General features: G+C 47.6%; 1 protein-coding gene across 1 annotated transcript in view; it reads right to left on the reverse strand.

The window, feature by feature from the left end:
- The window catches only part of STAB1 (stabilin 1), a 61,001-nt gene that overhangs the window by 19,790 nt on the left and 30,265 nt on the right, over positions 1–10,946 (reverse strand). Inside the window, exons 26-37 of the mRNA XM_027837274.1 lie at positions 10,284–10,379; positions 8,985–9,083; positions 8,745–8,792; positions 8,327–8,457; positions 7,692–7,803; positions 7,280–7,357; positions 6,995–7,096; positions 6,053–6,160; positions 4,991–5,584; positions 4,784–4,840; positions 838–921; positions 146–341 (exon numbers count right to left, since the gene is read on the reverse strand). Of these exons, the coding sequence (XP_027693075.1) occupies positions 146–341; positions 838–921; positions 4,784–4,840; positions 4,991–5,584; positions 6,053–6,160; positions 6,995–7,096; positions 7,280–7,357; positions 7,692–7,803; positions 8,327–8,457; positions 8,745–8,792; positions 8,985–9,083; positions 10,284–10,379 (1,705 nt within the window). The remainder of the gene's footprint in view (positions 1–145; positions 342–837; positions 922–4,783; positions 4,841–4,990; positions 5,585–6,052; positions 6,161–6,994; positions 7,097–7,279; positions 7,358–7,691; positions 7,804–8,326; positions 8,458–8,744; positions 8,793–8,984; positions 9,084–10,283; positions 10,380–10,946) is intronic.

The raw sequence follows: 10,946 nt of genomic DNA on the forward strand, positions 1-10,946 counted from the left end.
CACACACACACACACACACACACACACACACACACACACACACACACTGTGGTCATGGTATGAATCTTCTTCCCAGGGCACAGATGAGGAAACTGAGCCCAGGAAGGGAGGAATCTTACCCAGCCTGGCCCCTGTAGATCCTTACCTCCAGCACAGTCAAGCCCATAGCGCCCTAACTCACATCCCTCACAGGCAGTGCCATGGAAGCCTTCGTGGCAGCGACACTCTCCATTACCCAGAAGGCCATCCTGACACTGCCCATGGCCTGAGCAGTTACCACCTGGACCCCCAGGGCAGGGCTCACAAAGGGTTCCAAAGTAGCCAGGGCAGCAGTCAGGGATCTGGGGGTAAATGTGGGTGGGTAGGTTATAATAGATCAGTTGGAGGCCAGTGGCAAAGCCTCAGTTCACCAAGCCCATTCAATTCATGCAGAGCAGGGAACAGAAGCCCAGAGAGGGAACAGGGACTTGCCCAAAGTCACATAGTGACAAAGTCACATAGTTAAAAACGACAAAAAATAACAAAGGCTGATAATGGAACCCTGGTCTTCTAACTCTCATCCTAGGACTCATGATAGGGGTTCTAAGCCCCTGGAATAGAGGCAAGTCACCTTGTCTTCAGTCACCTCTTAGTCCCTCTGGCATTAACAAGTCTACCTCCTAGGAACTAGACTCTGGAGGGGGTAAACCCAGACCTGATCTGGGCTCTGCCTGTGGGGTCTTTTATTCCTTATTCCTCTCCTCAAGTCCAGTTTCAGCCACTATGCTCTCCCCTCCTGGATCACAGCACTGAGGGAGCAATGTTATATGTCAGTTATATGTTTGCCTTGGGACAAACCTCTATTTTCTTGATGCACGTGTAGTAGCAGCCTGTGACCCGGATTTCATTAGCCAAATAGATACAGCTCTCTCGGGGGCCTTTCTGGAAATACCAAATGAGAGGAAAGGGATTCAGTCGAGGGGTGAAATGCAGCTCGGATGGAAACTTTGATATAAACAGAAACAGAAAGAGACAGAGGATTGGACATATACCAGGCTAAAGAAATTAAATCACTGAGAAAGAGAGACAGAGATAGAAATAGAGATAAGCAAAGAGAGAGATATAAAGACCGAAAAATGACAGTGACAAATCAAGATAGGGAGAAGTAATAAATGCAGAGAAAGAGATAGAGACAGAAATAATGGCAAGATGTTGTGCGGTGACTAATACTGATAGACTTGACCCTTCCCAGCAATACAAGGATCTAAGACGTCTCCAAAGGCCTCATGATGGAAAATGCTATCCACATCCAAAGAAAGAACTATAAGCATACTATTTGCTATTTTTTCCTTCTGCTGTGTTTTGTTTCTTCTTTCTGGGGGTTCCTCCTATTGATTCTAATTCTTACTTACAACATCACCAATGTGAAAATATGTTTAATAGGAATGTATATGTATAACCTATAACAGATTGCGTGCCATCTTGGGGAAGGAGGTAGATAAAAAGGTGGGAGAAAAATTTAAAACTCAAAAGCTTATGGAAGTGATTTTTGATAATTCAAAATAAATTAATTAAAAAAAAGAAATAATGGCAAGATGAACAGAAACAGTGATAAATTGATACAGAAAAGCTAAGATAAACTAAGAAAAATTGGGGTAAATTGATAGGAAAAGATAAACAGGGACGGGGGGGAAGACAGGGAGAGGTAGGGAGAGGGGGAGAGAGAGAGGGAAAGAGAGAGAAAGAGAAAGAAGGAGAGAGAGAGAGAGAGAGAGAAAATTAAACCAGGACAGAGTTAAAATGAGACCAAAAGAACCCTTTCTTCAATCGTAAAATGACTAGATTATCTTTAAAGTCCCTTCCATCTTTAAATCTTATGAGCTAAACATGACAGAAAGTGACAGAAGGTGTGACAAAAAAGAGAGGCAGGTATCACAGGAAATAGAGCACTATTCCTTCAGTTAGAAAGATTTGGGGACCAAAAATCTATTAATTTGCACGTGCCCTTTGACCCAGCAATTCTGCTCCTGCATCTACACCCTCAAAGAAACCCTAGAAAGAGGAAAAGGACCTATGTGCGCAAAAAAAAATTTAAAGCAGCTCTTTTTGTGGCTGCAAAGAGTTGGAAACTGAAGGGATGTCCTTCACTTGGGGAATGGTTGAACAAGCTATGGTCTATGAATGGGAAGGGATGCTATTGTGTTATGAGAAATGATGAAGGGAATGATTTCAGAGAAATCTGAGAAGACTTGTAAGAATTGATGCAAAGTGAAGTGAGCAGAACTAGGAGAACATTGTCAGGATGTTCAACTGTGAAAGACTCAGTAACTCTGACGAATACAATGACCCACCACAATTCCAAAGGACTTACGATGAAATGTGCTATCTACCTCCAGAGAGAGAACTGAGGAACTCAGAATGCAGATGGAAGCATATTTTCTTCTATTTATTTTTCTTGCTTTTTTAAAAAACATGGCTAATAGGGAAATTTATTTTGTATGACTTCATATTTGTAAGGGTTTTATTATTATTATTATTTCTGGCCTCAATGAGGTGAGTGAAGAGACAGAATTTAGAATTAAAAATAAAATAAAATTGAAGAAAAAAAAGATATGGGTTCACATTCTTCCTCAGACACTTCCATGCTGCATGTGACCCTGGGCAAGTCATTTCAACTCTCTTAGACTCAATTTTCTGATTTCTGAAACAGGGATAACAGCACCCACTTCACAGAGCTGTGAGGACCAAACTAGATAATGTATGCAAAGGGCTCTGTAAACCTTAAAGCACTATATAAATGAGCTGTTGTTGTTATGCAGACAGGCAGATACAGAGGAGGTGACAAAAAGGGGTGCAGGGTTCTGTTTATCTGGACACCTGCCCAGAATTCCTGGTCCTTTGATTTTGATGTCTAGATACTGATCTTGTTACTGGGAGAGCTGGCTAGGTGCGCCATCTAGAGCCAGAGAAAGGGAGAACTTCTTAGGAGCTTGACTTCATAGATTTCTATAGTTCGCTCCAGTTTGTCCCAGGCCTCCCTGAAACTTGTGCCTTCCCTCTTCAATTGACACGTCATAGAACTAATCAAATTATTTTCCTAATACACTTTTTTTTGGTTTTGTAGAGTCATTTTAGATGTGTCCAACTCTTCATGACCCCATTTGGGGTTTTCTTGGCAAAGATAACTGGAGTGGTTTGCCATTTCCTTCTCCAGCTCATTTTACAGATGAGGAAACTGAGGCAAACAGGGTTAAGTGTCTCGCCCAGGGTCATACAGCTAGGAAGTATCTGAGGCTGGATTTGAACCCAAGTCTTCTTGACTCTAGGCCCAGCGCTCTATCCACTGAGCCACCGGCTGTCACACAGGTCTCACTATGTCATTTCCTTATTCAAAATCTTCAGTAATAATCCAAAAAAGAAAAACTGGAAGTAATAGAGATTTATAGTTTCATGTAAAATCCCCTTTTTTTTGTTCTACTTTGTAAATGGAACTGCTCATTTTATTTGGTGTTTGTTAAATTCAGAACAAAAAAAATTTAAAAACCTGTTCAGTGAGTCTAAGAGAGGATAAAATGTTTACTTACTAGCCTGTCATCCAAGAACGTCCATTCATTCACTTCATAAACTACTCTAGCAGATGTTCCATTAGGTTATCCTTTACTCTCTGTGTCCATGAGGCAAAATGCTTCGGTGGAAAGAAGACTGAGGGGGCAGCTAGGTGGCGCAGTGGATAGAGCTCCAGTCTTGGAATCAGGAGGACCTGAGTTCAAATTCGACCTCAAATACATAACACTTACTAGCTGTGTGACCTTGGGCAAGTCACTTAACCCCATAGCCCAGCCACCCCCCAAAAAAGACTTAACTACGTGTCAGAAGACCCAGGCCCCTATCTCAGTAATGATACTTCCTAACCACATAACCTTAAACAAGTCATTTCTCCTCTATGTGAAAAATGGACATAACAATACTTACAACCTCACTTGATATTGGGGGACTGATAAAAAAGATAATGTATAAAATGCTTTGTGAGCCTTAAAATGATGTCAGTTATTATTATTATCATTATGTTCCAAGACACCTAGAGGGGAACAGAACTCTCAAAGACCATCAAGATCAACCCCCCACCCCTATTGTACAGAGAAGGAGAAGGGAGAGAGGGAGAGAGAAGTGCACTTGGCTGGTTCCACAAGGAAGCAGGCTGCCTTATAAAGTAGTGAGTCGCCTGTCATTTTGAGTGTGCAACCAGAGGCTAGATGACCTCTGTTAGGAAGGCTGCTTTGTAGGTTTGGGGCAGGTTGGGGTTGGAATTGGGACTGTGTTAGATCAGAGACGTCTGAGGTGTCTACCAACTCTGAGAATCTAAAACCTTGGCTTCTGATTCTTGGTCCAGCCTTCTCTAACCCATTAGAATGGGAGCTCCTTGAGGGCATGGACTGTGCTTTTGCCCTTTTTTGTATCCTCAGTGCTTAGCACAGAGCCGGTGAACTAAAACAAATAAATGTTTTTTGACAGCCTGACTCAGAAATTCCTCATTTATCCCCTCCTTGTCCTGACAAGTCTGGACACAGCACAGAGGTGGTGGGAGAGAGAGAAAGGGAGGGAGAAAGGAAGAGTGGGAGAGATGGAGATGGGGAAGGGGAGAAAAAGGGAGGGAGGGGGAGAGAGAGAGAGGGAGGGGGAAGGGAGAGGGTTAGGGAGGGAGATAGACACAAAAATAGACACACTTAGAACGTTGAATGAATGAATGAATGAATGAATGAATGAGACAGAGCCAAGGACACCTTCCCACCTCCCCATCAATCACCTGGATCTTATGGCCAGAAGGACAGCGGTATCTCCGCTCACAGCTGCCGCATTTCTTCTGCACACCCCAGGACAAGAGGGATGGAAGATACGGGGGTCAAGAGAGAACATGGACCGGCTCCCCCTAGCCGCTAACAAGCCCTGCCCGAGATGCCTCCACCCTCGCCTCCAGGTGTGAGCAGGTCTCTCCCCAAACTCCAGTGCTCACCCTGACTGCTGCCTCATGCGAGCGAGGACAAATGTTGGGCCTCTCGGCCAGGACCCCGCCCAAACCCAGCACGACACCCCCCTGGGGCTTCAGCGTGGGACCCACCACAGGGACTCGGTTCACCAGGGGCTGTGGGAGAGAGGAAAAGAGGGAGAAAGGCTGCAGCCTGGCGTCGCATTTACCCCTCTCCACCCCCGACTCCGTTTGAGGGAGATGTCTTGTCTGAGTCCAAGGACAGGTGGGAGGAGGAGAGGCTAATTGAAGCAGGGGGCCCACCGCTAAGTCCACGGAATCTGCGGGTCTCTGTGGAGGCGACTGGGCTTCTCTGCCCCCCCGCGGAGCGGAGGAAGGGTAGGTGGTCCTATGGGTGGCTTCCGTTGGAGGTGGGGCGTCCGTGTGGCCGGCCTCCACTGGACGGGGTCGTAGGCGGGGTCTCTCTCGCAGGTGTACTGCACTCACTAGGTCTCCCGGCCTGATGTAGAAGATTAGCTCGTAGGAGGAGCCCAGGAGGGAATTTCGGTGCATCCCAGGCCGCATGGCATCCGGGGTGAGAGCCTCACCAAGGAGCACATGGCGCATCACAGTTTCTAGGTCCTGGGAGAAGGAGCAAGGGACAGGGGGTGGGACTCAGAGCATGTGACCCAGAGGGATGCGGGGATGTCCCACCCCTGTCCTCAGCCGCTCAGTTCACTCTCCTGCCCCAACAAAGCAGGCCAGTGTACATACATGTGTCTTACTAATGTGCATATTATATTCAGATAAAAGCAGACAGATTCCAGGCATAATAATGATAAACTAGTATTTCTATAGCATTTTATATTATCTCATTTGATCCTCAAAACAAGGCTATGAATATTATTCACATTTTACAGATGAGGAAATTGAGGCAGATAGAGGTTAGGCTGGACTACTCAGTGGTATAGACACATGCTTTTACCCATCCCTATCTGGAGTTTTCTGTGACAGTGGGTAGTACAGATTAGTGTGCCCCTCTATCCCCATGGCCCTAGACCCTGAGTTCAGGGTCCCTCCTACCTGAGTCCAGCTTAGTCACTCACTCACCAGGGTACTCAGATTAGCTTTCAGATAGTAATCCTCCACTGAGCCATTTGTGGGCACAAAGAGGGTATAGGCGGCAGCAGCCTCGATCTGGGCCAGTAGCTGGTATTGCTGGGGAGAAGGAGGCAGAGGCTGACCTCAGCATGGCCCAGGGAGGGGAGAACAGGCAAAGCCATGCCTTGTCCTCCTCTAAAAACCCTCTATCCAGTGGTGGGCTAAGAATCCCAGTCAGACCAGACTGGGAAGAGTCTTAGATACTGCCTGGCTCGGTTCCTCATTGGATGGCTGGGTAAACTGAGGCTCACAGAAGAGAAATAATTTGCCTAAGATTATACACAGGAGTCAGTTACACAGCTGGGACTGGAGGCTAGGTCTTCTGACTCCCCAATTTGGGTTCTCTGGGTTCGTGGCTTTTAACCTTCCTTGCCCCCACATCCATCAATGTTCCTGGAAATGTCTGCTCACTACATCCCCTAGGACCTAGAGGTCAGAGCTCACAGGCGTGGGAGGGAAGGAGGAAGCCCCTGGAAGTCAAAACTCCCTGGGTATTTCTGAGAGTCAAAAGCATCTTAGCCAACATAGACAAGGGATCATAGGCTTAGCGCTGGAAAAGACATTAGAGACCCCAGTCTAGTCTTTCCACTCTAAGGCAAGGCTTCTTAACTTTTTTTGTTTCATGGACCCATCTGGCAGTCTGGTGGATGATGTTTTTAAATGCATAATGTGAAATGCATAGAGTTACAAAGGAAACCAATTATACTGAAATACAATTATAAAATTTTGTTTTTAAATTCGTGAACCCCGGTTTAGAAACTCCTGCTTTCAAGCCGAGCCATGATTCAAATCCATTCCCTGATGCCAGCTCCAGGCATCTTTCCCCTATTTACTTAGGTCATCTTCAAACCTTCCCTCTCACCCCCATGCTCACCCCGGGGCACAACTCACCACTAACAATTCCTTAAAGACGCTGAAGGAGGGGATGCCATCCAGCTGCTGTCTCAGGCTGAGCCTGGGAGGGGGAGCATCCATCCGAGATGGCAGCAGTACCTGAGGACCGAATAGCCAGAGCTAGCTGTGCCCTGGACTTGGGCCCCTCTGGCTTAGGAGTCACTGTTGGGCAGTTTGGGGGGGCAGAAACTAGCTTGGGGATCAGAACTAGCCCTGCAGAGGATGGCAGACATGACTTGTGCCATCCTTGAGGGAAGCTCGAGTAGGGGTAGAGGAACAGACCTTATTAAGGATGTGCAGGACCCCATTGGTGGCAAGGATGTCGGCTACAGCCACACTCACATTCTGAATGGTGATTTTCTGAGAAAAGCCATTGAAGACAGCTCAGATAGACACAGAAACAGAGAGAAAGAGGCAGAAACATATACGGATGCCACCCATAAGCCTGGTATCTCAGTTATGTTCCATGGGGCTCTGAGCAAGGTGACTGAACCCAGACCAGACCGCAGAGAGACGATGGGGCGGTGACCCTGACTGCTGGTCTTCTGAGGGCACACCACGGGGCTCCCCATTTGTGACCCCCTATGAAGTCCTGGACTGTCTTAGCCCCGCTTCCAGGTCCACCCCAGCTCTCCACCTCAGAATCCTGGGAAATTTGAAGGGGAAACATCAGCTAAATTGGCCCAAGTCTCACCCCACTGCTGTTGGTGATCTCCCAATGTGTGGGTGGATTCAGGGTGGTCACCTCCTGTCCAAAGAGGCCCGACAGCTGCCTAGTGGTAAGAGCACCTGGGAGGAAGTGGGCCCTGGATGGGGGGGGATTAGGAGGGAAACAGTGACAAAGGTCAGCAGGAGTGTCAGAAGGTTAAAAGTGCCTGTGTTTCTCTCCCAGTTTCCCCTTCTCCCAGTCTTTATCTTTGCCTTCTCTCTATCCTCAAGGAAACACAGGGAGAGGTTAAGAAGTTTTAGCCAGAAGCAAAGTCCCCCAAGGCAGGCGTTTGAGAATCCCTGGCCTTCTATTTTCCAAGGGGAAAGGAAATTGGCAGGGGAAGGAAGAGGGGATGAGTAGAAGGGTAATTCAGACATCTCTGCGGGATAAGTCCATGTCCAGCGCTCTAGACCTGGTTACCACCCCCCTATACTGGATTTGGAATGAGAAGTCATGGGTTCAAATCTGCTCATCACCACTTGTATGATCTTCGGGAAGGTACTTCATCTCGGTTTCCTTATCTATAAAATGGGTGACCTCTAAGGTCCCTTCCAACTTCAAGTCTATAGGGCTATGATCTATGATCTTTTGACCAGGTGAGGCAGCCCCTCCCCTCATACCTAAGCAGGTGAAGCAACTGTTGTTGCTGCAGCCAAAAGGCCTTGTCTTCAGGGCTCAGGCTCTGGATAGCAGATTCTGATGGCACCAAGGCTGTAAAGTTGCCCCTGGTAGGGAGGGCGAAGCCAGCTCTCTGGGGCCAGAGAACATGCGGAAGTCACCATAGGGGTCAGTGCAGGTCACATTCTAGCCTCCCCATGAGAGCCACAGACAGCCATGTTGAAGGCACACATTATATGCAGAAAATTAGAGGAAGTCCCTAGGGTCTCCCCTCCAACCCAGGCTCTGGACAAGGCCAGATCACAAGTGAGTATCCAGGCCACAAGTTCCTGGGCTTGAGACAGGTTGTATCCTGGAGTTTACTCCAGGGAGCTGACCTGGGCTCAAGAGATCCCTCCCCACCCCCACTCCCCATTCTACCTTAATCCATTGATAGAACTCAGCAAAGTGGTCATTCTTCCTTAGCTCCTAGAGAGAGAGCAGGGATGGTCTGTGACTGGAGCAAATTGTGATGGTGGCAGGGATGAACAGCTCTGACCCTCTCCCCACCCAGGTCCATGGTCTCAAATACCCTCCCCCATCAGGTAAGCCAGCTCCCACCAAGGCTAATCTAGGTGAGGAAGGGAATGAGATGGGATCACGAGCTCAAGGTCCACTCACCTCCATAATAGTCCCATAGCAGGTGAAGCCATCTCCACCGTAGCCATCTGGGCACAAACAGAGCGGCCGTCCTCCATCCCCTTGGGGCCGGCACGTGGCCTAGGGACACAGAGATTCAGAGGTAGACAGAGAGAAACAGAACTACAGAGGCACAAAGATTCACATCCAAGTCAAATTTCAGAGTTGGAAGGGGACCTTGTTCAATCCTACCTATACCAGATGTAGAAATCGCTTCTTCTATGTAATAATAGTAACTCACATTTCTATACCACTTGAAGGATTGCAAAGTGATTCCCTCACTGTAAACCAAGTACAGTAGCTAGTTATTATTCCTATTAGACAGATGAAGAAACTGAGCCTCAGTAAACAAGGAAGCAACATGTGGTAGAAACAGTGCTGAATTGGGGGTCAGAGGATGTGGATTCGCTTACTACCTGTGTGATTGATGTTGGGCCTATCCTGTCATCTCTCTGGGCCTCAGTTTTCTCCTCTGCAAAATGAGGGGGTTGGACTAGATGACCTTGAAGGTCCTTTTCCATATTTAAATCTATGGTTGTATGACTAACCAGGCATGATGGCATTGGTGTTATGATAGAGAACTTTTAGGATTCTGATCTAGTTGTGCAGTGCATTGGTGCCCACCTTGGCGTCACCTGCAAATCTGACAAACACACTCTCCTGCCTTAGAGAGGCGGCATGAAATAATATGAAAATCCCAGAACTTGGGATCAGGAAAGAGCTGGGTTAGAAGCCTGCCTTAGACACAGCCAGCTGCTTCATTTCATGTCTCTGAGCCTCAATGTCCTCATCTTCAAAAGGGGGAGGAGAGGGTGATCACAACACCTGAGGAACCTGCCTCAGTGTTGGTATGCATGCAACGGTACACGATCATGCCTGCAAAGTGCTTTGCTAACCTTAAAGCGCTCTGTGGGCATTGGCCTTATTCCTCCTACCAGAGACACCAAGACATTCACACATAGACCAACAGCGAGATGCACAGATTCACAGAGATAGACACAGATTGACAGCAAAGGATGGGGAAATCGGGGCACAGAGTGACAGGCACACAGGCAGACAGGTAGACACAGCAGAGAGAGACTCACACTGGCTGGAAAACACTTTGAAAAGGCAAGGACACAGGCTGGCAGACAGGATCCTACACACAGGAAGGGCTTCACAAATATAGAATGAATGAACCTCCAGATTCCTGCCCTGATCACTGAACCTAACTAACCCCAGCCCACCCAAGGGCCAGGGTGGCAGGGACAGTCCTCCAGGCCTCAGGCACATTTTACTCACCAGCACATGGCACCCACCGTTGCGAGTCAGACATGGGTTGATGAGGCTACACTCATAACCATCCCCTGCGAAGCCTGGCTTGCAGGTACAGGAACTCTAGAGGGATAGCAGTAATCACCAATCAGGGTGGACCTCCTCCCCCCAAAAAGAACCTCCTTCCCTCTTCCTAGCCTCTCTCCAAGGCTCCACCAAAGCTTAATAGGGGTGATGGAGACTTCCTCTTCCTTCTCTCTTTTCTTATCCAAAGCCTTCTCTTTCACCTCTTTCAAGGATGCTGCTTTGATCATGGTTACCTCCCAATTTTTTCTACTAATTTAGCTCCCTCCACAGTAACTATTTATGTCTGGGAGTCCTAGCTTCCTAGCTAGATGGAGAAAGAGCCCAGAGCTGGGAGGGAGGTAGAAAATCTGGGCTCTGCCACTGACTTATGGGAACTTGGATAAGTCTGTTCCCTGCTTTGAGCTTCTGTTTCTTCTATAAAATGAGGGGGCTGGACTAGACCAGCTCGAATATCCCTCTCAGCTCTAACATTCTATATTCTAAGGGTCCTCCCAATTCTGCCATTGTGTTCCAAGTTCCCTCCCAGCTCTGCCATTCTGTATTCCAAGCTCCCTCCCAGCTCTGCCATTCCGTGTTCCAAGCTCCCTCCCAGCTCTGCCATTC

The sequence above is a fragment of the Vombatus ursinus genome, unplaced genomic scaffold (assembly GCF_900497805.2).
Source record: "Vombatus ursinus unplaced genomic scaffold, bare-nosed wombat genome assembly UNPS02014820.1, whole genome shotgun sequence".
Lineage (NCBI taxonomy): Eukaryota > Metazoa > Chordata > Mammalia > Diprotodontia > Vombatidae > Vombatus > Vombatus ursinus.